Raw genomic sequence first — 27994 nt, 5'->3', positions numbered from 1 at the left:
AAAAAACGTGGACCTCCACCTCCAGTTTCCCGTTCCCCAGAGGCGACGAACTGTTCCTCTTTTGGCTGACTGTTTTCACACTTACCACGTCTAAGTGACCTGCTTATCTGACTAGTTCCTAGCTCTCGGTCTTCAATCCCTCTACGGGCGTTCCACAGTGGAAGATGTGGACCTGGCTCCCCATAGCCCGCTCTGCTCATGACCCCGAGTCTCCTCTCTGTGGGTTTACCCCTTCCTTTTGGTGGAGTGTGTCCTTCAGTAGCTTCCTGAGAAAGGGGGAACTGGACACGAAGCTGTGGCCACGCACATCTGAAAACGCCTCTTGTCTTTCCCTCATGCTTGGTGGATGGTACTGGGTCCTAGCTTGGAGATGACTTTCCCTCAGAAGTCGGAAGGCCTCCAGCAGTTACCCTCCAGCTTCTCGGGCTGCTTCTCAGAGCCGGGTGTCATTGTTGCTCTTGATCCTCTCTGGGAAGACTGCGTTGCTCTGTCTGGAGACTTGTTCTTCATTAGTCCCAGCGTTTGCACAGGTTCGTTCTATTTATTTATTATTCTAAACTTTATTGTATTCACTTAGTTTTGTTGAGGTACAGTTGACTGTGCCTGGGTCCGAGGCTCCTGCCGAGCGGGTGTCCAGCACCCGGAAAGCAGGCGCTCCGCCCCCACCCCCCGCAGGTGCCTGAGATCATCGAGCACGTTTACCCGCACATGCACAGCGCCACGGACGCCGCGGCCCAGGAGACCATCCGGAAGGTGCTTCACGTGCTGGCGCAGACCTGCACGGATGAGGTGGTCCTGACGCTCTTCGAGATGGACGAGCAGTCCCAGAGGTGGGTGGGGCCCCGGGGGGGCGGACAAGCCCCCAGACTCTGCCGATCTGCTTATTCTTAGAATATGAGCTTCCCAGGTGGCTCAGTGGTAAAGAATCTACCTGCCAATGCGGGAGATGTGAGTTCGATTCCTGGGGCAGGAAGATCCCCTGGAGGAGGGCATGGCAACCCACTCCAGTATTCCTGCCTGGAGAATCCATGAGCGGAGGAGCCTGGCGGGCTGCAGTCCATTGGGTCTCACAGAGTCAAACAGGACTGAGTGACTAAGCAGCAACGACAATACAGCTGATCCACGGGCACTGATGGTGTTCTTGCTGTCATGGCGTCTCACTGTCCAAGCTGGCGCTTGGAGGTTCTTTCAGTCTGAAACGCTTATCTTTTACGTCTGGGAATTTTTCTCAAATTGTTTCTTTGATCCTTTCCTCTCTTTCCCCTGATGTCCCACCACCCACCTTTAAACACTCTATTATTTAAATGTTGGATTTCCTGGAGAGAATCATCAATTTCCTTTTTTCTTCTCACATTCCATTCTGCTTTCTACTCCCTCTTCCAGTGGCTCAGATGATCGAGAATCCACCTTCGATGTGGGAGACCTGGGTTCAATCCCTGGGTCGGGAAGATCCCCTGGAGGAGGGCATGTATCCTTGCCTGGAGAATCCCCACAGACAGAAGAGCCTGGTGGGCTACAGTCCATGGGGTCGCAAAGAGTCGGACACGACTGAGGGACTAAGCACAGCAATTCTGCTTTCTGGGATGTTTCCCCGACTCCGTCTTCTTGCCTCTTGCTGCGTTTGTTCGTTTGTTTGCTTAAATATTCCCTTGTCTGCCTGCACCGGCTCTTCGTTGCAGCACGTAGGGTCTCAGCTGTGACATGTGGGGTCTAGTTCCCTCACCAGAGACTGAGCCCAGAGCCCTGCATTGGGAGCTCAGAGTCTTAGCCGCTGGCCCACTAGGGAAGTCTCTGACCTTGTATTGAGTTTTTAATTTGTCGTGCCATACTATTTAATTTTCAAAAACTCTTATTTTCGTCCCTGAATTTCTCTTGTCCTTTAACAGTATCTTATTCTCGTTTCATGGATACCAGTGGTATTAATTTAACAATTTGGGGGTGTCTTTTTTTTCTTTTTAGTTTTCTATTACATATGTTTAGAGCGGGACACAATAAAAGTTGGCTGGAAGCTCTGTACCTGGGGATGAGGGCTTATCAACTGTGGGCTTCTCCAAATGGTGATCTGGCTAGTGTGTCTTACTGGTCTGAAGTGTTAAATCATGAGCCTTTTGCTAGGTCGCTAAAAATTCCTCAAAATAGCTATGTTTAGGACAGCAAAATAGAATATAATAGCCTTTATTTCACTATTTCTCTAAGTTGCATGTTTTACTTTAGCACACTTTTGTGTTTATTTTTGTTGGCATTCTGATTATTTTCAGGTAATGAAAATAATTATCTGACCGTGAGGGGTAAATTCCTAGAAGGTAGGATCTGACGAGTTGGCAAGAGGGCTTGTTTTGAGGCAGACTCCTGGAAAGCAGTTTGTCAGTATTCTTCAGGAGGCTTGCGGTCCCTATTCCCTGCCCCACTGACCCACGGAGTTTCTAGTTCACAGAGTCTGGTTTGGCTTCAGAGTCATCACGAACAGGTTGCTTAAGCTTTTGGGCTCAGGTCAGTGCCTGCCTGTCAGCAAACACTCAACAGATGGGGACTCTTGTTACTGACTCACTGCTCTGCTCCAGCGTCAAACAGTTAATGAAAATTTGGTGAGGTTTGTCATCTTTAATTTCTGTTTCTTTAAGAATGAGGTCTAGTTTTTTCCTATTTGTGTTGGACACTGAAGTTTCTTCTCTCGTGAATTGTCTCTTCAGGCGCTTTATAAATATTTCTGTTGAGGCACTTGAGATTTTATTGATTTGTTAGAGCTCTTCGTGTATGAGTAACCTTAACATCATTGTCCATCCAGTTTATTATTTTAGAAGTCAGATTTTTAAAAATTTTATACTTTATATTATATCTTATATGATAAATATATTTATTATATTAATAATATAAAATATTTATATTAAATTAGAACATATTTTAAACCTATTTTGAAAAGTAACTTTTTTTTCCACGCTTGTTAAACAAGGGACACATGCTCATTTTAGACTATCTGTCAAGTGACCCATAAATTAGAAATTAGAAAAAAAAAACCTGAAGTCATTTGTAATTTTGCCATCTGGGGATAGCCACTGCTGTCAGTTTGGTATGTACCTTTCTAGTCTTTTTATCATACCTAAACATGTACATATATTATGTTTAAAAGGGAAAGAGGGCTATTTCTGTACTTTCTTGTCTTTTCACATAATAACATATCGCAGACACAGTTTCACTGTGGTTTAATTTCAGTTAAATTGTTTTCCTTTCAGAGTTTTGTGTACATTGTACAAATGCACTAGTCAGCCTCTTTCTAATAGCTTGGAAAATTTTAGGGAAAAACCATCAAGAATGAACTTAAACACACTCATAAGGAAACAAGGAAATAAACTGATTTTGAAACCAGGAAGCTTTATTAGACAACCACCAACTTTCACAATGTTACTTGCTGAGAAACATCACATAAGCAGATCTTCAGAGAACGTGAGTTTCTACCCCAAATGATAAACCATACATTTCAGTATCTGTTTGAAGAAATGCAGAATGTGATTGTGACAAGACTGTGAATCGTACGCTGAACGCGCTCATCGACATCCATGACAGAAGTAGAATCACCGTCGCACTCGGCAGAGAGGGGCACTTACAAAAGGGGACGCTGGCCTCTGTTGACCCCAAGGAAGACACAGCATCCAGCCTGGCGCCCACAGTGGGGTGAGGGAACCCCAATCCAAGTGCAACCCAGGCTGTTCTGAACGTGACCACAGCTCCTGGAGTGAAATATTCAGGAATTTGGAAGCCAGAATTTTAAAGCTGCTGTTTTTACCTTTTCTCACATTTTTAAAAAATCTTGTTTTGGTTTAATCTGATTTGGTTCCATAAAGTGGTCATTTCAGCCTGTCCCCAGGAGCTGAGGAAGACAGCAGAGGACTTGGCCTGTGTGCCGTGCCCGTGGTCCCACTAGACACGTGGTGTGCTTCAGCACACTTGCTCTCCAGCTCAGCCTTTAACAGAAAAGCAGAGAGGCGCAGAGATGCCCACCCACTTGCCCAGGGTCATAGGTCAGTAGGTAACAGCCAGGAATTCAAGCCCAAGTCCAAGCGCATGGCCCTTCTCACGGAATAAGAGGCAAGGGCGGCTCGGTGCTCTGTCAACCCTGCTAACCACTGTGGCGCCTTCAAAGAGGGGGCACACACGAGACGCTCTGAGAACTGGACTCGGGGCAGGCCCAGTGACCCCACCGTGGGCATCATGTCCACCACGCCCCAATTTCTGCCTTATCCCGTGAGTCTCTCCCTCCACAACTGAACAGAAGCTCTGATTTTTGTTTATAAAATCTGATCACCATGGGTATAGGCTACCCAGGGTAACAGGCCTAATGAGAGCAGTGACTCCTTTCTCTGGCTCAGACCAGTGCATGCGGCGCAGAGGGCAGGACCCCTAAACACGGGGACTCCACTGCGCTGCTGTGGATAAAGCACAGATGCGCAGAAATGACTGGCTTAAGGTGAGCAGTTCCCAGCAAGGGGAAAACCCATTTGGAAGACAGACAACGCTGAGACTGAAGAGGATGGAAAGAACTGTCCCTTACGTGAAAAGGAGTTCTCCAAATCTCCCTCCCCTTGCTGCTCAGCCAGTCCAGCACCTTGGCATCCCAACAGTTTGCGGAGAGATCCGAACGGAGAGGCGGCCCCAACTCCCCTTCTGGAGACGGGGTGCCAACACGTGTCAACTGTGTCCCCACTCACTGCCAGGTGCTGGGGTGTAGCAGTGCTAAAACTCAGTCCTTCCCGGAGGAGTTAACTCTCTGGGAGAGGGAGATGGAAAGATAAACAACGAAGTGCCCAAGTTGTCTGGGGAATTACTTGCTATCCTACGGTACCAGGATAAGCCAAGGAACGTTTACCAGATAAGAAGCCAGGCAGTTCGCTAAGTGTCGTCTGTAAGTTTCAAAGGGTGAGCAGGAGTTTCCCAGAGAGCTGCCATCTTAATACAAACCCTCTTCTTCAAGAATGGCCTTTGGGAAGAGAATTCGCTGGTAGAGATGACATTACTGGTGTCCCGATGTTGACCTTACCGTTTGGAGGGCATCAAGGAGGGAGCTCCTGCCCAGTTTGCAGAATGGGCAGCTGGTGGGCAGGTCTGCGTCTTGTCCCTTCTCATCTCCCTGCCTGTTGAACACAGTGTTCAATACGGCTGTGATGGATCGGTGAATGGATAATTGAGGAAATCAACAAATCGATAAATGAATAATTAATGATTCTTCTTGGAAGTGAAACTTCTAAGCAAGACCAAATAAAGGCTTTTTCATTATAGAGAATAACAGGAAACAGATTAAAAACAATCAATTAACAATCTCGCTTGAAAAATGAGCCTCCCTTCAGGAGTTTGGTTTCCCTGGTGGCTCAGTGGTAAAGAATCTGCCTGCAACACAGAAGATGCCGGTTCAATCCTTGGGTCAAGAAGATCCCCTGGAGAAGGGAATGGCAACCCACTCCAGTATTCTTGCCTGGGAAATCCCATGAACAGAGGAACCTGAAGGCCTACAGTCCATGGAGTCGCCGAAGAGTCAGACAAGACTTAGCTACTGAACAACAGCAATCCCATCCTAGCCAACGGGGCACTATTTTAGCATCTTAATTCACTGCTTCTTCATTTGACTCCTTGCCTTTCAGACTTTTGCATCTAAGAAAGGGGGCCCAGAGAGAGATGAGAAATTGTGTCTCGTGCCCACCTAAGGCCTTCTGCGCCGTTTCCTGAGGAATCACAGCCTTTCCTCGAGGGGAGAGGATGAGGAAGAGCTCAGACTGCTATGGGACGGGAATGACGGAATGGGGAAGGCTTCGTAATGGAGCCAGACTCAGGGGTGGAAGAAAAGAGGAGTCCGGGTTAAAATCAACATGCAGGGTCAACCTTAAGAGGTTAGAATGTCTCTCGCACAGAATACTTGGTCAAAATGGCCATCTTTAAATAGCTGTGATAAAATAACCTTATTCATAGCCTTTGAAGTGTTATAAGCCTGATTGTAACCGGCGTAGACACCAGTGATTCACAGAAAAGTGTCCTTGCCAACAGAGGATGCTGCAATCGATGGGAGACCTGCTGAGTGATTCTGACGGGTCATCAGGAGGAGGCAGTTGAATCGTCATTGCCCATTTCAGGCAGCACTGCCTGTCTGTTATTAGCAAAACTTTCCTTTATTGAGACAAATCCTGCAAGTGGAAAGACGTGAGGGTGTTCGGCAAGATGTATTCCTATTTTCCTTGGCAGGAGCCCCGAGCTGTGGCCTCAGGCTGCTCCACTAAGGATTGTGCAACTGTAGCAGGAGTAACTGCTGTTTTTATTTTATCAGCATAGGGTTGATTTACCATGTTGTGTTAGTTTCAAGTGTACAGGATCGTGACCCAGTTATCCATTCACAACTGTTCATTCCTCTTCAGATTCTTTTCCCACACAGGCTATTACAGAGTATTGAGTAGAGTTCCCTGTGCTCCATAGTAGATCCTTCTCAGTTGTCTATCTTATGTATAGAAATGTGTGTATAGTAATCCCAAGCTCCTAGTTTATCCCTCCCCATGAGATTATAGTTCAAAGTAACTGATAAGACAGAGATGACAGCTGTAACCAACCTAGACAGCATATTAAAAAGCAGAGATGTTACTTTACTGACAAAGAGTCATCTAGTCAAAGCTATGGTTTTTCCAGTAGTCATGTATGGATGTGAGAGTTGAACCATAAAGAAAGCTGAGCGCTGAAGAACTGATGCTTTTGAACTATGGTGCTGGAGAAGACCCTTGAGAGTCCCTTGGGCTGCAAGGAGATCCAACCAGTCAATCCGAAAGGAAGTCAGTCCTGAATATTTATTGGAAGGACTGATGCTGAAGCTCCATTACTTGGGCCACCTGATATGAAGAGCTGACTCATTGGAAAAGACTCTGATGCTGGGAAAGGCTGAGGGCAGGAGGAGAAGGCGATGACAGAGGATGAGATGGCTGGATGGCATCACCGACTCAGTGGACATGGGTTTGGGTGGACTCCGGGAGTTGGTGATGGACAGGGAGGCCTGGCGTGCTGCGGTTCATGGGGTCTCAGGGAGCTGGACACGACTGAGCGACTGAACTGAAGTGACTGAAGACAGAGATGTAGTGAGAAGTGAGCGGATTATGGGGCCACTGAGGATGTGCCTTCATGGGCAGAAGGGGGCTTCGCTGTCTGGATCAGCCCCCAGCGCCGTGACTTCCCTGAGAGTGAACACTGAGAGTGGTGGGAAGCTCGTGCACTTCCTGATGTGCGCGACCGGCGCTGGTGTACGCGGGTATTGAGCTGGACGCTGCCTCTGTGTGAGTCCACTGCCTTGCCCTAGTTTTGCTCTTTGGAGCAACACGGAAGGACTCCATCCTGCTTTCAAAAGCAGGAAGGGTTTGAGGACACCAGCATGCATCCTCTTGCGTCGTCTCTTCTGTGCTGATTGCTGGGGGTTTTCTCAACGCTGACCTGTGACGTCTGTCCTCTGTCTGAACATTCCCTGGATTGTAAGGCCTCTGTTACAACTGGAGCTGATCTATGAGTGTCTGGACAAGCTCAAAGCCAAGGTCAGCACGCTGTAATTCAGCATTATCATCTGCTGCAAGTGCGTTAGAGTTGCAGCATGCGGCACCCCACAGTGTTCCTGGGTTCGGGTGAGATGCATGAAGTGGCTGAAAACCCCAGATCTTATTCACATAGACCATCCAATTGCCTTCTCGTGCTTTATTTGGAGGATTTGAAATCAGAGTTTTTGTCTTCTTTGTTTTTGGTATGTAGACCAGCTTTTTATGCTTAAAAGAGCGATTTATTGCTTTTTAAAAAAATTTCTTCATTGTAAAAAAAAAAATCTGGTGGGAAAAATACAAAGGGGCGTCCCTGGTGGCTCAATGGCAAACTGCAACGCAGGAGTCATGGCTTTGATCCCCTGGTCAAGAAGACCCCTGGAGGAGAAAATGGCAACTTACACCAGTGTTCTTGCCTGGAAAACCGCGTGGGCAGAGGAGCCTGGTGGGCTGCAGTCCATCAGATCGAAAAGAATCAGACAATTTGGCGGCTAAACAACAAGGAAAGTAAAAATCACCCCAAATTCTTCTCCCTAGGAGTGATTACATTTAAAAATTCATACAAGTCTGTGTTTATAATAGTATCAAAGAAAATGAACATGATTTATTAGTAAATTTACAGTTGTATGGATAATTACGTTTTGTCATTTTTAAGTACGGAGAGAGGTCAATGGCAAAGTTGCCAAACTGTATAATCTCACTTTTGTTGGTAAAAAAAGGAAACTAGTGGTTAGGATGTGGCGCTATCACTGCCGTAGCCCGGAGTCAGCCCGTGGTCAGGGAACTGAGATCCCACAAGCCACACAATGTGGCCCCCCCAAAAAGGAAACTCCATGCTTATTGATATGAATGTACATTTTTAAAAAATAGGACCACACTATTTTCTGTTTTGTAACATGCTATTTTCTCTTACCATCTGTATTTTTGAAGGGAATAAATGTAGAACGACAGCATGAATTCCCATGTGGTGCTACTGGTAAAGAACCTGCCTGCCAGCGCAGGAGATATAAGAGATACAGGTTTGATCCCTGGGTTGGGAAGATGCCCTGGAGAAGGGCATGGCAACCCACTCCAGTATTCTGGCCTGGAAAATTCCACAGACAGAGGAGCCCGGTGGGCTACAGTCTGTGGGGTCCCAAAGAGTCAGACATGACTGAAGTGACTTAGCACGCACGAGCTGCCGACCCAGTGGTTAGGACTCCATGCTTCCACTTCAGGGGGGGGCAGGTTTGATCACTGGTCAGTGAAGTAGTCCATTTTAGTTCACTGATTCCTAGAATGTCTACGTTCACTCTTGCCATCTCCTGTTTGACCACTTCCAATTTGCCTTGATTCATGGACCTAACATTCCAGGTTCCTATGCAATATTGCTCTTTACAGCATCGGACTTTGCTTCTATCACCAATTACATCCACAATTGGGTATTGGTTTTGCTTTGGCTCCGTCCCTTCATTCTTCCTGGAGTTATTTCTCCACTGATCTCCAGTAGCATACTGGGCACCTACCGACCTGGGGAACTCCTCATTCAGAATCCTATCAGTTTGCCTTTTCATACTGTTCATGGGGTTCTCAAGCCAAGTATATTGAAGTGGTTTGCCATTCCCTTCTCCAGTGGACCACATTCTGTCAGAACTCTCCACCATGACCCGCCCGTCTTGGGTGGCCCCACACGGCATGGCTTAGTTTCATTGAGTTAGACAGGGCTGTGGTCCATGTGATCAGGTCGACTAGTTTTCTGTGATTATGATTTCAGTGTGTCTGCCCTCTGATGCCCCCTCGCAATACCTACCGTCTTATTTAGGTTTCTCTTACCTTGGTCGTGGGACATCTCTTCACAGCTGCTCCAGCAAAGCGCAGCCGCTGCACCTTACCTTGGACAAGGGGTATCTCCTCAAGGCCACCCCTCCTGACCTTGAACGTGGAGTAGCTCCTCTTGGCCCTCCTGCGCCCGCGTAGCAACCGCCTCTTGGACGTGGGGTAGCTCCTCTCGACCGCCGGCCCTGACCTCGGGCATGGGGTAGCTCTTCTCGGCCACACTTCTGCACGTGGTCAGTTGAGCCAGAGCCGGCGTCTCGAGCCTGTGGTGCTGGAGAAGACTCTTGAGAGTCCCTTGGACTGCAAGGAGATCCAACCAGTCCATTCTAAAGGAGATCAATCCTGGGTGTTCATTGGAAGGACTGATGCTAAAGCCGAAACTCCAATACTTTGGCCACCTCATGCGACGAGGTGACTCACTGGAAAAGACTCTGATGCGGGGAGGGATTGGGGCCGGGAGGAAAAGGGGACGACAGAGAATGAGATGGCTGGATGGCATCACCGACTCGATGGACATGAGTTTGGGTGAACTCCGGGAGTTGGTGATGGACAGGGAGGCCTGGCGTGCTGTGATTCATGGGGTCACAAAGAGTCGGACACGACTGAGCGACTGAACTGAACTGAACTGAACAGGGAACTAGGATCCCACATGCCACGTGGCTCAGCCAAAAACAAATACTAAAAAGAGATTGATTTGGGGAAGGGCCAAAGCCTGAGATGAGGACTGCGTGCAGGATACAGAGGCAGAGAGGCAGCGCTTCGAGGTGACAGAGATGGGCCTGAGTGGTCTCCAGTGTGACACCGGTGACAGAAAGTGACCAGAGCAGGCCAGCCGCTGAGGATGCAGCCTGAGCTTCCAAAGACAGTGCTGCAGCTGGGCTCTGAGCGGGCGATGCCAGCAGGCTAGGCGTCATCCCTGCACGCCTCTCCTGTGCCCCTTCTAGCCAGAAGAACGCGTCAAGGAGAAGACTGATCTGGGGCTGTCGTACCCAGAACAAGATGACCTTTGCCCTTCCCTCCCCTTGTACTGTAGTTATTTTTGAGGGAGGCAACATAATAATATTTGAACTTCACACATCACACAAGATAACGTGAAGCCATGCAGATAATGATGATTCACCCAGAGCTTGTGTCAGACTCTCCCTTGAAAACCCGTCTTCAAAATAATAATAATTATTATTTTTTTAGTTACGGTGTCTGTTTTACTTACTTTAAGAAAATCAGAACAGATAACCACTTTTTTTTAAATTTATATCTTCTTAGTTCATTGTGGTACTTGGGACCACATCAAGTGTGATGGTTCAGGTTCATTCTGGATGGTGAACAATTGTTCTGCTGACTAAAATCGCTGTTTCATCTTAATTTTCAGCACTGAGCTCAGCGCACTCTCACCAGAGTATATCTAAACCTTCAGACCTTGTGAAAGAACACCATTTTGGTTTGCCAAGGTACAAGAATTTATCCTCAATCATAAAAAAAAAAAAAATCGTATTTTTAGGATCCTGCCAGAAAGCGTAATGTGAACTCTCTGGTACTCCATTCACATCAGAGCTCACTTAGGAGAAATGACATGCGTGGATGATTTTCAGGAAGATATGCAGCTTGTCTTTTTCTAGATATTCTTGACTTACCTGGGATAAGTCAGACCATCAGAGGGCCATATGCTTGATTGCAATGTTTTAAATTCTCATAGGATTGTTTCTGTTTTGGTAACATCTTTATTGAGATATAAATGTTAACTCAAAGTGTCCAGTTCAATGGTGTTTGGGTTTTAGAACACTCAGTTGCACTCTCATCAATGCCACCAGTTTTGGAACATGTAAGCCGCCTAACCAAAAAATAAAAGAGCCGCTCTTCAACTCCCCCTCTTCTTTGTCTTCCCCAGTTCTAAGCGAGCACTAATGTGCTCTCTGTCGTACAGATTCATCTGGACATTTCATATAAATGCAGCTATGCAGTACGTGGTCTTGATTCACCTCTTTCGCCAGGTGTCCTCTGGGATGAGGGCTTCTCACCTTGTCAGTAGTCCTCCCCAAGTTGTTGTATAGTCGCTAAGTCACGACTGACTCTTACGACCCCATGAGCTGTAGCCCCCCAGGATCCTCTGTCCATGGGATTCTCCAGGCAAGAATACTGGAGTGGGTAGCCATTCCCTTCTCCAAGGGATCTTCCCAACCCAGGGATTGAACCTGGGTCTCCTACATTGCAGGCAGATTCTTTACCATCTGAACCACCAGGGAAGCCCATTACTGTCCATGATTTAAATTGAGTTATTTGTCTTTTTATTACTGAGTTGTATGTTTCTTTTATAAATACTGCCACTGTTATTATATTCTAGAAAGAAGTTCCTGATATTTGCAAGTATGTTCGCCCACTCTACAGATGGTCTTTTCATTCTTTGTTGTATCCTTTGAAGCACAAAAGCTTTCTATATTGGTGAAGTCCCATTTATCTGTTGTTGGCATTGTTTGTGCTTTTGCTGCCTTATAGAAGAATCCATTGTCAAACCCAAGGTCACCAAGATTTGTTGTTATATTTTCTTCTAAGTGTTTTCCTTTTCTTTTGTTGTTGTTGTTTTTTTTTTTTTTCTTTTGTCACACCACAAGGCATAGAGGATCTTAGTTCCCTGACCAGGGATCAAACCCACGTCTCCTGGGTGGAAGCATGGAGTCTTAACCACTGGACCACCAGGGAAGTCTCTTCTAAGAGCTTTCTAGTGTTAGGGCTTACTTTTAGGTTTTTGGTCCATTTTGAGTTAATTTTTGTATATGGTGTGAGGTAAGGGTCCAACTGCATTGTTTTGCACTTTAGCATTACAATAGATAGCTCTGTGAAACACCGCTTTGTATTTTGCAAGGGATGTGGTTGGGAACAGTGTCCACTGCCTCACGAAAGTACCCTAAATGGATACCCACAAAAGAGACTTCTCTCAGACCTCGAGCCCTGGAAACTTTATATATTATGGGTACAGTGAACTCAACACAGGACGGGCTCTTTCCTTTGGCAGCTGAGAAAGCTCAGACCCAGGCTCAGCCCACCTCTGGTAATGCACGTGCTTAACTGAAGACGGACATTTCGAGTACGGTGTTGACTCTGATTTCGTCTTTTTCTGCCCTCATGTTCTTCTGCCTTTCTCGTCTATTTTACTTTTATTCTGTTGCATTACATGTATCCCTGGAACTACCCCAAATCCTCTTATGAAGCCAAATGAGGTAGAAATAAGTTTTTTAAAAAAAAGACTTCCTGAAAACATTGGTATCCTTTCAGTTCAGTCGCTCAGTCATATCTCTTTGCGACCCCATGAACTGCAGCATGCCCAGCCTCCCTGTCCATCACCAACTCCCGGAGTTCACTCAAACTCATGTCCACTGAGTCGCTGATGCCATCCAACCATCTCATCCTCTGTCGTCCCCTTCTTCTCCCACCTTCAATCTTTCCCGGCATCAGGGTTTTTTCAAATGAGTCAGTTCTTGGAATCAGGTGGCCAAAGTATTAGAGTTTCAGCTTCAACATCAGTCCTTCCAATGAACATTCAGGACTGACTTCCTTTAGGATTGACTGCTTGGATTTCCTTGCAGTCCAAGGGACTCTCAAGAGTCTTCTCCAACACCACAGTTCAAAAGCATCAATTCTTACGTGCTCAACTTTCTTTATAGTCCAACTCTAACATCCATACATGACCACTGGAAAAACCATAGCTTTTACTAGATGGACCTTTGTTGGTAATGTCTCTGCTTTTTAATATGCTGTCTAGGTTGGGCAAGTTTTTCTTCCAAGGAACAAGTGTCTTTTAATTTCCTGGCTGCAGTCACCGTCTGCAGTGATTTTGGAGCCAAAAAACAAAGTCTCACTGTTTCCATTGTTTCTGCATCTATTTGTCATGAAGGGATGGGACCAGATGCCATGATCTTAGTTTTCTGAATGTTGAGTTTTAAGCCATTTTTTTCACTCTCCTCTTTCACTTTCATCAGGAGGCTCTTTAGTTCTTCTTTATTTCCTGCCATAAGGGTGGTGTCATCTGCGTGTTTGAGGTTATTGATATTTCTCCCCACAATCTTGATTCCAAGCTTGTGCTTCATCCAGCCCAGCATTTCGCATGATGTACTCTGCAGGTAGCCTTTGGTATTTCTTGAATTTTATCTCACACTGTGGTTGCTTCTTAATGTCTGCAAATTCCACACTAGAATTCATGGAAAATATAGTCGTTTCTACCTTGGGTGCTTCCCACCCTCCACTCCCTACAGTTTAATAAGAGCTTATATTTAAGATGTGTCTGTTAAATGATTGATTGAGTGAGTAAATTAATGATTGAATGAGTGAGTGAGTAGTTGAAGAGTAAATGCAGCCCAGAGGGAGACAGATCTTGGGCCTCCTCCCTGCTTGCATTTTAGGAAACACAGGAAAAAGCCAATATTCAACAGGATAATTTAACCACCCACTGGCAGTATTTATATAATCCTTCCCATCTGTGCCTCTTCCCATTATATATCTGTCACCTGCCTCAGAGTCACCTGATGTACTGATTAATAATGGAGATTCATGTAGGGAAAAAGCAGAACATGTAAGGAACCCGAAAAATCAATGCAAGAATATCCAAAGACACAATTTGCCCTTTTCAAAAATTTGCCTAAGGTTTGTTTTGCAGGGAAATGGACACAATCTAGTTAAAGTTCTATAAGCTTGAAGATTCAGGTGAGATAACTTATATTTATTATAAATTCCATGAATTCTGTTGGCTTGTAATCAGGGATAGCTGCACTGTGAGAAATATGACACAAAAACAATAATTTTCATACGCAATGGTTAATTTTAGCTGTCCTCTAAATATAGATTTAAGATGGCTGGTTTCCTTTGAAAAGTGGGTGAAAGGGTTATTTTGGCAGCCTTGTTCTTTGGTGCCGTTCCGGGTGTCTGCCCGAAGGCCATGCCAAAGTGTGAAATCGCAGGGAAATACCAGGCAGGTAGCCAGAGTTTGAGAGATCAGATGGTAATTCTTTTCCTTTTGACTTGGGACAGTGAAACCTAATTATCTCTTCTGCATTCGAAGATGTATTTTTGGCATATTTTTACAGTACTAGTAAATAACACTTTGTAACTGGAAAAATTCCAAAACAATCATATAGAAACCAAACCTTGAGATCTTTATTCTTTCCTTATGTCTGCATGGGTCATTCATGTTTTGAAAGCAGCTTCAGCAAAATCCCCTGGTTTTGATTTTATTAAGATAGCTGTTTCATTCACTCTTTCTGACAATATACTTCTAGGCCAAGTTCATTTTCCAGTCCATGGTTGTACATGCAGAGAACCCTCCCCTGGGACCCCAGCTCGAAAACACCTGGCATGCATGCCTCTCAGAACTCTGCAGTGAGACCTGCTTGAACTTTCTAAGAGACATGAGGAAGAGACCCGTTAACTTAGTAAGGCAGGATCTTAAATAATAAAAGCTGTATGTGATACACCGAGTGTGCTCAGTCCCTCAGTCATGTCTGACTCTTTGCGAGCCCATGGACTGTAGCCTGCCAGGCTCCTCTGTCCATAGGATTTCCCAGGCACTGGAGTGGGGTGGCATTTCCTTCTCCAAAGGATCTTCCTGACCCAGGGATCAAACCCGAGTCTCCTGCATTGGCAGGTAGATTCTTTACCACTAGCGCCACCTGGGAAGCCCCATATACTGAATAAAATGGGGAAAAAGCAGAAATTTAAATGTCCAATGATGAAAACATTGTTGATAGTTCCTTTCATCCAAGTGATAACGTTCAGTTCAGTTCAGTCGCTCAGTCGTGTCCGACTCTTTGCGACCCCATGAATCACAGCACGCCAGGCCTCCCTGTCCATCACCAACTCCCGGAGTTCACTCAAACTCATGTCCATCGAGTAGGTGATGCCATCCAGCCATCTCATTCTCTGCCTACCCCGTCTCCTCCTGCCCCCAATCCCTCCCAGCATCAGACTCTTCTCCAATGAGTCAACTCATCGCATGAGGTGGCCAAAGTATTGGAGTTTCAGCTTCAGCATCAGTCCTTCCAATGAACACCCGGGACTGATCTCCTTTAGAATGGACTGGTTGGATCTCCTTGCAGTCCAAGGGACTCTCAAGAGTCTTCTCCAGCACCACAGTTCAAAAGCATCAATTCTTTGGCAATCAGCTTTCTTCACAGTCCAACTCTCACATCCATACATGACCACGGAAAAAACCATAGCCTTGACTAGGCGGACCTTGGTTGGCAAAGTAATGTCTCTGCTTTTTAATATGCTATCTAGGTTGGTCATAACTTTCCTTCCAAGGAGTAAGCGTCTTTTAATTTCATGGCTGCAATCAGCATCTTCAGTGATTTTGGAGCCCAAAAAAATAAAGTCTGACACTGTTTCCACTGTTTCCCCATCTATTTCCCATGAAGTGATGGAACCAGATGCCATGATCTTTGTTTTCTGAATGTTGAGCTTCAAGCCAACCTTTTCACTCTCCTCTTTCACTTTCATCAAGAGGCTTTTGGGTTCCTCTTCACTTTCTGCCATAAGGGTGGTGTCATCTGCGTATCTGAGCTTATTGATATTTCTCCCGGCAATCTTGATTCCAGCTTGTGCTTCTTCCAGCCCAGCGTTCCTCATGATGTACTCTGCATAGAAGTTAAATAAGCAGGGTGACAATATACAGCCTTGACGTACTCCTTTTCCTATTTGGAACCAGTCTGTTGTTCCATGTCCAGTTCTAACTGTTGCTTCCTGACCTGCATACAGGTTTCTCAAGAGGCAGGTGAGGTGGTCTGGGATTCCCATCTCTTTCAGAATGTTCCACAGTTTATTGTGATCCACACAGTCAAAGGCTTTGGCATAGTCAATGAAGCAGAAATAGATGTTTTTCTGGAACTCTCCTGCTTTCTCCATGATCCAGCGGATGTTGGCAATTTATATGCAGTCATTAATTTTTCAAAGGCTTTTTAGCAACTTGAAATTTTCCTTATGATAGATACAATGTCAGGAGAAATAGAGGATAGAGCAGGTGACCCCAATTGTATAAATATATTGAGATCTGAATACTGAAAAAGACTGAAAAGAAATAGCCAAAATAGTAGTGGGGATTGTCTCTAATTGTTGAACTTTCTGTGATTTTTATTATCTTTACATTTTCTTAAGTTTCCTAATGTCGTTCCCAAAAATAATCCCAGTAAGCTATAAGTAATTGTGTTTATTTGATTTTTGTTGTTGTTTGTAAGTTATTTTTAGTATACACGCTACAAAGCAAGCGCTGAGACTAAATTTTGAAGACTGAGCTGGAAAGATCAGCTTCTTTTCCGTTATGATTTTGTCATGGCACCCACCACCAACCTCTTGGCGCTTCCCTAAGTGAGGAGTTTTCCGACCTCAGCATGCACACAAGTCACCCAGCATGTCCCACCCCTCCTCCAGTCTCAGATTCACCGGAGCGGGTCTGGAGCAGGTCCAGGGGTCTGCCTTCTTCCCGGGCGCGCTGGCAGTCTGATGTAGGTGGCAAGCGGGCTATGACGGCACCACCCTAAATCTCCTAATCTTGCCCCCACATCTCTGTTTTCTCTCTCCTTATCGGCCGGTTGTTAAACTCTCCTGGGGGAGGTGCCCCTCCTGCTGGGATCGGGTCACAGCAGCTGCGAGGACGCTGCGTGTCAGGAAATCACTTCCCCGGTCCGTCCTCCTTGCCCGCCCTCCTCGCCCTTCCTTCAACTCTCCCTCCACTTCGGTTCCTCTTTGGAAGCTGCGTGTGGGTCCCTTTTCTAGAACTGAGCCAGTTAGACAGATGTAGTCTGGGCTTCCCAGCTGGCTCAGTGGTAAAGAATCTGCCTGTCGAGTAGGAGAAGTGGGTTCGATCCCTGGGTCGGGAAGATCCCCTGGAGAAGGAATGGCGACCCGCTCCCAGATTCTTGCCTGGGGAACCCCAGGGACAGAGGAGCCTGGCAGGTTACAGACCAGGGGGTCACAAAAGAGCCAGACAGCACTGAGCAGCTGAGCACGCAGGCGCAGATCTTGAGTAGAGTTTCCTTTGCTGCACAGTGAGACCTTGTTTGTCTGTTTTATATATAGCAGTGAGCATCTGTTAATCCTAAACTCCTAATTTATCCTCCATGCCACCCAGGACACGCAGTCTCACGTTTTACTGGATTGAAACAAAAATTTGTCAGTGATAACGTGGTTTCGAAGTTTGATGACCTTCATGATACCAACATTCATATGTTGTAAAATATGTGCTCTCACCAGGAGAAGAAGGTTCTCCATATCTTACTGCGTCGGGTCATAATCAGCAACCCATAAGATTTGGTTTTTAACACTCACTAACGGGAGATTTAAGAAATAGTGAGGCTTTTATCAATTCAGTTCAACACATATTTTCTGTTCATTTGGGACCAAAAATGGGACTTCCTTGTGGCTCAGCTGGTAAAGAATCTGCCTGCAATTCGGGAGACCTGGGTTCCGTCCCTGGGTTGGGAAGATCCCCTGGGGTAAGAAAAGGCTACCCACTCCAGTATTCTGGCCTAGAGAATTCCATGATCTGCATAGTCCACGGGGTCGCAAAGAGTCAGACATGACTGAGTGACTTTTACTTTCACTTGGGACCGAAAAGATTTAGGGCAGAGGCTTTCTAATGTCCATGAACTCACCATTCCAAGGTGAGAATTTTTTCCCAAGTTTTTAAACTACTTTCAGTTGCCTCCTTTGCAAGGTCAGAGGACCCAGTGCCTATTTCAAGGGCAGCTTTGCAGTTTCCTAAACCCGCCTGCCCCTCCCTCCCCTCCTGCTCCTAAAGGCCTCCCCACCCCCGTCCCCCCACCCCGTGGTCCCATTCTTCCGTCCTGTCCTTCTCAGGAGCGTTACTCCCGTTCTCGGCCTCATCCCCTTCCTCACAGGAACATCCGTCTCACCTTCTCGGCGGATCCTTGCCGAAGAGATTTAAACATGCTCAGCTCTCTCACCCCCACGGCAGAACCGAACCCTCCCGTGCATTTCCCCTCCTCTCCAGTCCAACCCTCTTCTTAGCATCAGGTGTGGAGCGTCACCTGCTGCCTCCTCTGCGTCTCTTCACCTGCCACCCCCTCCTCACTCCCTTGAAAATCCCTTCTCCCCCAAACCGCCCCCACTGACAGCGACCTCCTCAGCCTCATGGACACACTCCAGGCCGCGTCTTGCTTGGCCTTTCCTTGAAATGCCTTCCTTTGCTTTGGAGACCCCAAGGCCCTCCTCCCCGGTTTCAGCACAGGGGAAACTCACAAAGGCATCTGGGGTGTTGCCTTCAGGCACGGATGGTCACCGCCCCTCCACCCTGCACCCCCAGAGGGTCTTCCATCTGAGAAGCCGTGAGTCCAGGCTTCCTGGCAGCTTGAATCTCTCCCCAGGCGAGCTGATTGCTTCTATTCTGAGAATTATTCCAAGTAAACCATGGTTAGGCCTCTGATGATGGGAGCAGAGGGAGGAGAGGTTTTGCGGCTGGGAAGGGAAGTGACAGTCGTGTCCGACGCTTTGCGACCCCATGGACTGTACAGTCCATGGAATTCTCCAGGCCAGAACACTGGAGTGGGGAGCCTTTCCCTTCTCCAGGGGATCTTCCCAACCCAGGGATCGAACCCAGGTCTCCCATATTGCAGGTGGATTCTTTACCAGCTGAGCCACCAGGGAAGCCCAAGAAGACTGCAGTGGGTAGCCTATCCCTTCTCCAGCGGATCTTCCTGACCCAGGAACTGAACCAGGGTCTACTGCATTGCAGGCAGATTCTTTACCAACTGAGCTCTGAGGGGTCTGGAAATGTGCCTCCCCAGGCCTCCCTCTTCCCCACCCCCTGCTCTAAATTTTAAGGTGACTCCCACCTACCTATTTATGTAAGAAAAGGAAAAGGTGATCAACCACACTGTAACTCAGGAAATGGGAGATAAAATAGCAGTATTTTAACCTTTGGAAGGGTTTTTTGAACAGAAGAACTGCATGGTCTAACTGCATCACAAGCCAACACATCTTTGTTCAATTAAAGATTTTAGAACCATGAGTAACCATCTAGATTTGTCTCAAGACACAAATGACTCAGATCAGAGTTTGCAGAATATGAGATCATTCTTTTTTTCCATAAAAAGAAACAGTGCAGTATCCTGGCTACCAGAAATCAGGAGCTGGAGCTGGAACCTGGACCGCGTCTCCTCAGCCTCGTCCTCCCTTCCCAAACTCCCAGTGCTAGACTCTCTCCGGGACTGGTCCAGCTCAGTCCTTTCCTCACTCTATAACCTCTCTTCGCTGTGACCACGCCCAGGACTCTCAGGTGGTCATTTCTAGCCCTGGTCGCTCTCTCGCGCTCCAGGTAGACAGCCGTCTGCTCGACGTCTCCGCTGCGTGTCTGCACATCCAGCTGGCCCTCTTCCAGGCTGGCCTCTGTTGGAAACTGACGCCACCCCTCACCCGGTTCTGTGAACCAGGATCTTTGTCCCATCCTGACAGCCTCACAGCCTAACCGTGTGCCGGGTCTGCCACCACTTTCCATCTTCAGAACCATTGCCACCGCCGCTGCCCTGCTAGGAGTACACGGCTGAACAAAACCGGAGCTGATTCCTGTCTCCATGGCATCTGCAGTCTATACATCACAAAATAAAATAAGTCATAGGAAGAAACGTATCATCACAATCAGATTCAACTGGGATCACTGGATCAGTGGCGTGAGGGAAAGGAATGCTGCCTGGGGAGAAGGCAGTGGGGCACCCCCCAGCCCCCCGGGGCACCCCCACCCCCCGTTCAGCCCCAGCACCTCCAGGGAGTGATCGCTGGACTGAAAGGTGAAGGAAAAGTCCCAGGGTTCACAGTGGTTTAAATGTTGCTCTAACAAAACTTGGATTAAAGAGTTAAATATTAATCAAATCATGAAAAACTCATGTGTATTCATCCCTTCTTTGAAAGAATGGATAAAATCTTTTCAAGATTTTGCAAAAAAAAAAAAGTTCTTCTTAAATCGCAAAAAATAATAGATTCCAGTCCAAGAGGATAGACATTTGAAATACACAAAAACAACAAAAGTGAAAAGAAATTGGGAAAATGTGCCTTGAATATTGTGTGAGAGATCCTACTTAATGAAATCCCTTGTGAAGAAGGTAATTCTGCATCACATGTGGTAAGCCATTTGACCTTGTGGGCAGGTCTGCACAGTTCACCAGGACAGACCTGTGTTTCTGTTCACAGAAGCCTCCAAAACATAGGTGCACACGCACACATGCGCACGCATGCACACGTACACATACCTAGAAAAGATCTGGAAGAGTAGGCTTTCAAAAATTTTATTAAGTTTGAACTAAATCACCTTAGTCTCTAATGTTAAAAGGCTTCCCTTGTGGTGCAAGTGTTAAACCCATCTGACAATACAAGAGACATAAGAGATGTAGGTTCGATCCCAGGGTCAGGAAGATCCCCTGGAGGAGGGCAAGGGAACCAACTCCAGTATTCTTGCCTGGAGCATCCTATGGACAGAGGATCCCGGTGGGCCACAGTCCTTGGATCTCGAAGTCAGACACGACTGAAGACTAAGCACACACACGCTAATGTTAAAAAGCACAATTAGACATTTGACATGAAGCAAATAAGACATTACTGCTCTGCGCATGTAGCAGTGGCACTCGGTGGACGGGAGTGTGCCTTGGTGTTCAAGCCACTGTAACACAAAGACTTCCCCAGGGTTGTTTTTGTCCGCTAGCTTGGGGTTTTCTGTTATCGCTAACACAAATATTTAAGCTTATTCCTACATCTTAGAGGAAAAGGAAGATAAACGTGTTTAGAAAATGGTTAAACATTACCTCAAGCGGAAGGCTCTGGGCATCTTTCATCAAACCTATTTTGCTACAGTTCTGTACTGTCTTGTCCTGAGATGAAATGCTCCATATTCTAGAACGGGGACGACGTGCCCCCATCACGGGGAAGCTGGGAAAGCGGGCTCATCCTCACCCCGTCGCTTTCCCCTTTGATCCCATCAACATCAAATCCCGAAGATCAAACCACTCCTCACGGGGTCTTCACAATGGCTTGTTCTGATGGGCGCCAATCCACTGGGTTTGTTATAATTCTCAGACAGCTAAGCCTCCTAGAAAGTGTTTAATCTTCTATTTTCTCGAGTCTATTTTGTGCCCACAGCAGTGCTAAAAAATATAGGGACTAGTGTTGCTTTTTACTAAAGAAACTGTCATATGATGTACAAAGGAGAAAACAGGATTTTTAAACAGCATCTAAAGGTTAATCTAGTGATATTTTTGGCTGTGGCATGCAGCGTGTGGGATCTTAGTTGCCTGACCAGCAATCAAACCCATGCCCCCTGCATTTGGAGCACAGAGTCTTAACCACTGGACTTCCAGGGAAGTCCCTGGACTGGTGATATTTTAAAATTAATTTCATAAAAGGAAAACCAACCCACTATGCCACGGTTCTTTAGTGCCTAAAATAGCCTTAGCTGTTATTTTTGAGGTCACCAGTGTGTTATTAATAAAAATCCTAATGTTGTATGCTCACCTCTGTCGGACAATGTTTTTCCAGTGGTTGTAGTTAGGTTTAATGATTATTTGGTTTGCTTCTTGTGCAAGACATGCCACCAGAAGCCAAAAGGAGCTCAAAGAAGAAAAAGAAGAAGATGACTGCCCTTGCTTTAAAAAATTTAAACTGTACTAAATAATTACATGAAATAACGGAACATAGGCAGAATCTTAGAATTAAAAGTAAGAAACAGTGTGATGGCATACGAGGGGTAGACCCTCTAATGGCACCTTGAAATATTAGCAAGACTTTTGACAGAAAAAGGAGGGGATCTCCCAGACACCCAGAGCTAAATAACGTCCATGGGAAAATCAATAAAGCCCACGACCGTGTTGACATTTCAGTTCTCAACTGAACGGTCACTTCAGGTACCTGAAGACTGTTTCTCTTGTGTTGAGTTGTTAATCTCAGGTTGTTCTTTGGAGCAGGACTATTTTTATGTCCAGAAGCATCAACTCCTAACCAGAGATCAGTCACTGCCACTGAATTAGAGCCTAACGACTTCACACAGGACTAGCCCTACGTGAGCTGAACATCTGTGGAGCATTTGAAAGCCTGCACATTCCCAGAAATTAAGGAATGTAGAAAATCTAATCAATCCCACTGAGGATGGAGGAAAATTTCGCCTCTGTGTAAAGGAGCTAGAGGAGGTGAATGGGACTCGGCTGGGTACTCTCACTGAACGTGGGTCAAGTTCATAACCCCTTCAGAAATTTTCATCAACTCTTCTTAATACCACAGGCTCCATCAGTGCCTGACACACAGTAGGTGCTCAATAATTACAAACTAAATGACAGACTTTTTTTTTGGCCTGACTCTTTTACCCATATTGTCATAGAAGTTGTTCAAATATTATAGAAAAGTGTCTGCTCTGAGCGCTCAGTTCTGTGTTGATTGCAGCGTCCTTTATGTCCAATGCACAGACAACTCACGCACCTCTTCAGTCTGCAGGACGCTTTTCCTCCATCTTATTTGATTCTCACAGCGATAGAGGGGTGAGTAGGGCAAGAGTCATCATTCCTTTCGTTCTCCCTTAATTTGCAGCACCCCACGGCTTGGAGGATCTTAACTCCTGACCAGGGATCGAACCCTCGCCTCCTCCAGTGGAAGCGCTGAGTCCTAACCACTGGACCCCCAGGGAAGTCCGCCACCACTCCTGTTTTACAGATGGAGCTACTGACATTCACGAAAGTCAGGAGACTTGTCCACGGTCTGAAAACTAAATTTGGCTTTGATGTAGATTTGGCCTCAGTCCACTTTCCACAACGTCCCACGGCCCCCGCACACGAGTCCCATTGTTTCACTGGTCTGGATTAACGCTTGCATCGACCGATCAACGTGGCTGATGTGGGTAGCAACTAATTGCCACTCTGTGTATGTATTATTCATCTACCTGTCTATCTAGCAAGACGAGTGTATAAAATAGCAGTTGCTTTTAATTTTCAAATGTAAAAACAAAATCTTTTTGTAGAAAATTCTAATGAGAAAGCATCAGTTCAAGCTTACAAATTATATAAAATAAGTAAGCAATAAGGATTGACTGCATAGCACAGAAAATAATACTGATTATCTTGTAAAAACCTACAATGGAATATAATCCGCAAAAATACGGAATCAGCGTGCTGTGCGCCTGAAGCTAACACAGTGTGATAAACCAACTGCTTCAATTAAAAGCTAAGGTTACTAAGGTGGCAATGTGCGTGAATAGATTAAAAAACAGGTAGATGGAAGCTCTAGCTAAGTACCTTAGCATTCTTCAGAAATCACTTCTAATCATTGCTCACATTGGACCGATGACTCACTTCCGTGCGTGCAGGGTGTGCAGCATTAATTGCGTTGATGACATGAGATGCTCTCAGGTTTCCTTTGGCCAATGAGCTGCGGACGAGGATTCTGACTCGCATTTCACAGATCTAAATAATAATCTGATGGTTAGCTCATTACAGGAAATGTGGTAGTGTATGACAGCACAGTCCATCTATTCTGGGGTTTTAGGGTTCCTATAGAACCCGCCCATGATTTGTTTATGATACAGAGATGATTGACTCTGTCAGTAACTAATAAATGGTAAATAAAAAAGTAACCTGAGATATTAAAGTACGACATTAGCCACATTGTGATTAAATTACAGTAACACCGCCAGCTATAAACCTTTATAGAATCTTCTCAACCATGCAGTAATTCTCCTAACTATACTATTATGTAGAGTACAAATATTTCTCTGTAAGTCCAAAGCAATACATCAGGGAAGCATTTACTGCCGAAGCTAGATTGAGAGTAAATGCATCTTGGGTTGCTATGAATAAAAGCTCTAGCTTCTCATTACTTTATGACAAGACACAGAAATTCACTTTACTTTTCATTTAAGCTTTTCGGCTTCCGTTTATAGATGTATGCCTTCACGCTTTTATTCCCTCCTTGCTTCAGCCGTACGTAATAAATGATTATAAATTTTCACATTTGACCACCTCTCTGCTGGCCTCATGCTTAATGCACAAAGTTAGAAAGCTGCAGGTAAAATTTCACAAACACTTTTATTTATGATGTTGTCCTTGGTAACGGAAATTTCAATGTACTGAAATGAAAAGTATGATTAAAGGGATACGGCGTCCTGACAAGGATAGTAGAGGGCAGCCTTCTATTCCCTACTGAAAATATATAATACTTTTTTGACATCAATTTCATAGAGAATAGACATGGGTTAGTCATGGAAAAAAACCATCAGAAACATGGTTTCTAACTTCGGTGTTTTTGAATTTTCACTTTTATAACATATTAGAAAGGTCTTGTCTGCATTCTTGAGCTTTTGACTCAAAAATATCTCATCTCAATTAAAATTTAATATCAAGGACTGGACAGAAATTGAGGACAAATATAGTTGGGAATGAAAGAATCTTTTTTTCTGGAAAATAACATAAACGGGAAAGCAGTGCTTTGTCCTAACTTCTTTCATTATTGTAAGAGCTGATTTCATTATTTTAGATCTCTATGTGATGGAAAAGCTGAGTCGAGAAAAATTAGAGAAGTCAGAAACATTCATAAAGAAACATAGGTAACTTCTTGTGTATTTCCCCCAGATCACCACGAAGCAAACAAAATGCAATGCCAACCTAACTATTGTAATAGTGAGTGTATCTGGGTGCTTGAGGCTGAGTTTCCCTTTCCCTATAATTAAAAAGAAAATAAAGGATTGGTTGAATTTCCCCTAGTAAAGCCACTGCTCAAATAAAAGTACAGTTTCTGTGCCCGGAGATTAGAATTGCTTGAGTCATGCTGGTTTCTCCCACAAGTCTTGTTCCAGGCCCCAACCAGTTAATAAAATGTGTTATCAGATTGGAGTCCAAGGATTATTATAACTGCTTCAGCCTTGTACTGCCACCACAGGCCGTGAGAGCTATTTCCTACTCAGTGAAGGAAGATGGAACATCTTGATTTCAAATCTCTGGAAATAAGATACTGTAAAATTTAAAAATATATCCCCCACCCCGTGATTTCCTACCTATGGAAATAAGGTACTGGAAACATACTTCGAGTAGCTGCAGATTTAGCCAGGGATGTGGCCAATCCGGGCATTGCCAATTACCTTTAGGATATTCCATGTCCCTACTGACTTTCCACTTTGTGCGGGGCACCACGCCATGCTCAGGGAGTGAGGGCAGACACACAAAAAGCATGAAGCGTCACTCCTGTGGTCCAGGAGCTTATCGTCGGGCGAGGAAGATCAGACTTGCACACAAAGACCTAACATTACAAGTCAGCAAATAATCAGAGCCATATGAGCAGAGAGGTCAACTCTACCAAATTACATCGTTCGGGAAGGGCCGAGTGTAACTGCCATCTGGTAGTGGTGGGCAGGTTGGGTGGTCTGTGCGTCGGTCTCAGTTCATGGCTCGGGCAGAGGTCAGTACAAGCCGTCGATTTGAGAGCTGCCAGTTAAGGACCAGGAGCTAAAGAGCCTGCCGCGTCCTCGGAGAGGCCAGGAGAAGCGAGAGAGGGAGAGGGAGGGCGCGGGGCCAGACCACGGGCAGGGAGGTGGCCAGCGCCCACAGCACCCGGTGCCCAGTGACGCTCACGTTGTGACACGGGACGAGTTAAAAGATCCCGAAAGAGACCCTGTGGGTTTCCCATTAATGAAAATCAGAGGATGTTTCAAGCCAGGGCAGTTACATTTTTAGGAAACTATTCCACTGATGTGTGGGCTGAAAACACGCTCGGCCTGTGCAGTGTTTCAACAGCGTCACAGCTTTCTTCAAGAACCGTTCCTACAAATATTTTCTGACAGCTTCCATTTGTTGCTTAGTTGTTGCAGAACCCTGAAAATCTATTATGTCTCATGTCAGTTATAAAAATAACAGCACAAATTATAACCAAAACAAAATTACCCGGTAATTATCATTTAGATGTCCATTCAAATCCTTTTCAGAGGGACTGTTACTTTCGTCTGCCATCACGAGCCAGACAACTTAATGCAGGGCACGCTGGAGGGGTTTATTTCAATCTCTGCCCTCCATCACGTGCTCCAATAATATCTGAAATCTACCTTTCTGAGCCCTCCGTGAGAGCCCTAATCTCAAGAGCACTTCTAAATACATACAATACTTACAGCCTTAAATTTGACCAAAATAGGCATAGTAAACATGTGGTGTCAATTATGGGAGAAAACCGAACAAAGGTTAGAAGAATAAGAACAGAGCTCACACTTTCTTTTAACTTTTTAATGTCTCTGACCCTTCTGTACAAAAATCACTTTAATCAACCGTATATACATTTCATCGTGGGCGCACCATTTAACAGCCTGTAAAACATGTTTGGCCGTCAATTACACACATCAGGTTGAGATGCTGCAGGACTGGGGGTCATTTACGCTCGCAATTAAATTGGAGGGAGCTTGAGGAGACGGACCCACATGCCTCGCAAGCCCTCCCCTCTCCACCCTACTCGGGCTTTCTGGAGCCGTGAGAGAGGAGGAAGCTTAGCTGAACGTACCCAAGCTCTTCTTCCGTCGTAGGATCTGAAAAGCCATGACCTTAGGTGTACTGAGTTTCGGTCTCCTAATGTTCCCTCTCGCGCTGTGCACACACAGTGATAGCTACACCGGGCACACACACACGGATTTCAGTCGAATTTGGGAAACAGTGACTCTTCATTTTTAGATTTTTATTGGCGTACAGTTGATTTACAGTGTGTTAGCTTCAGGCGTGCAGTAACGTGAGTCAGTTACACACACACAGAGCTACTGTTTTTTAGCTTCTTTCCCCATAAAGGTCTTTGCGGAGTACTGCCTCGAGTTCCCCATGCTATACAACAGGTGCTTGTTTATCGTAGGCATAGCCGAGTGCATGTGTCAGTCCCGCTCGCTCGGTTTACCCCTCCAGCCCCTCGCCCCACAGTGACCATAAGTTTGTGTTCCACGTGTGTGAGTCCGTTTCTGTTCTGTAAATGTCGGTAAGTTCACTGTCCCGTTTGTTTTAGACTCTGCATCTGCGCGATGTCCTATGGTATCTGCCTTTCTCCGTCACTCAGTATGATTGGCTCTGAATCTCCTCTGAAGCTCGAAACAGCCATCCAAGTCCGTCTGCCGTCGACGTCTGTCCATCGTGCTGCTGTAACTTACGGGTCGGTGCGTGTAAGTGTCCCGTCTGTAGTTGCGATGATGCAGTCAGAGTCTGTATCACTGCTCACGGCCTGAGTCTTATATGAAAATTGATGGAATTGCAGTTTAAAATAAAAAGAGATTCTCAATCGGGTGCTCTTGAATGCATGTGGCTCCAGACCCAATTCAGCAACACGAGTCTACTTGAAAACCCACATAGAGAAGGAAAATATCTGGTGTCCAGCAGTGTGCTAAGAGACGTGTTAAGTGGTGTTCCGTGTGCATCTGCAGAGAGGCTAGGGCTCCAGAGCAGACATATATTTGTCTTCAAGTATTTAATTTCCTGATTCCTCTCTACCTTTCCTTCCTTCCAGCCTCATATTCTCAGATAAGAGGACACCCCACCACTGGATTTCAAAGACGTTAAAAGACCACGCCTACAAACATTCATTCATCCCACGAACGTTTATTGACGAATGTTTATTTCACAAACTGCCATGTGTGAAACATTTTGCTAAATGTTGGT

General features: G+C 45.7%; 1 protein-coding gene across 6 annotated transcripts; it reads left to right on the top strand.

The window, feature by feature from the left end:
* The first annotated feature begins 91 nt into the window (after positions 1 to 91).
* On the top strand, positions 92 to 27994 carry LOC148775069 (uncharacterized). 6 transcript variants are annotated; one of them, XM_088845211.1, is made up of 4 exons: positions 92 to 530; positions 676 to 830; positions 27348 to 27501; positions 27843 to 27994. In XM_088845211.1, the coding sequence occupies exons 2-4, from the start codon at positions 709 to 711 to the stop codon at positions 27858 to 27860; spliced, it is 294 nt and encodes a 97-aa protein (XP_088701337.1). In that variant the 5' UTR covers positions 92 to 530; positions 676 to 708; the 3' UTR covers positions 27861 to 27994. The 6 variants fall into 6 exon arrangements, 3 of the variants coding, with proteins under 3 accessions (XP_088701337.1, XP_088701336.1, XP_088701338.1); XR_016039538.1 differs by lacking the exons at positions 27348 to 27501; positions 27843 to 27994 and adding an exon at positions 19451 to 20180; XR_016039539.1 differs by lacking the exons at positions 27348 to 27501; positions 27843 to 27994 and adding an exon at positions 14624 to 15013.

Source organism: Moschus berezovskii, chromosome 17 (genome assembly GCF_049115385.1).
Source record: "Moschus berezovskii isolate FMDL1 chromosome 17, NW_MosBer_1.0, whole genome shotgun sequence".
Classification (NCBI taxonomy): Eukaryota; Metazoa; Chordata; class Mammalia; order Artiodactyla; family Moschidae; genus Moschus; species Moschus berezovskii.
This window is presented reverse-complemented; position numbering and strand designations above follow the sequence as displayed.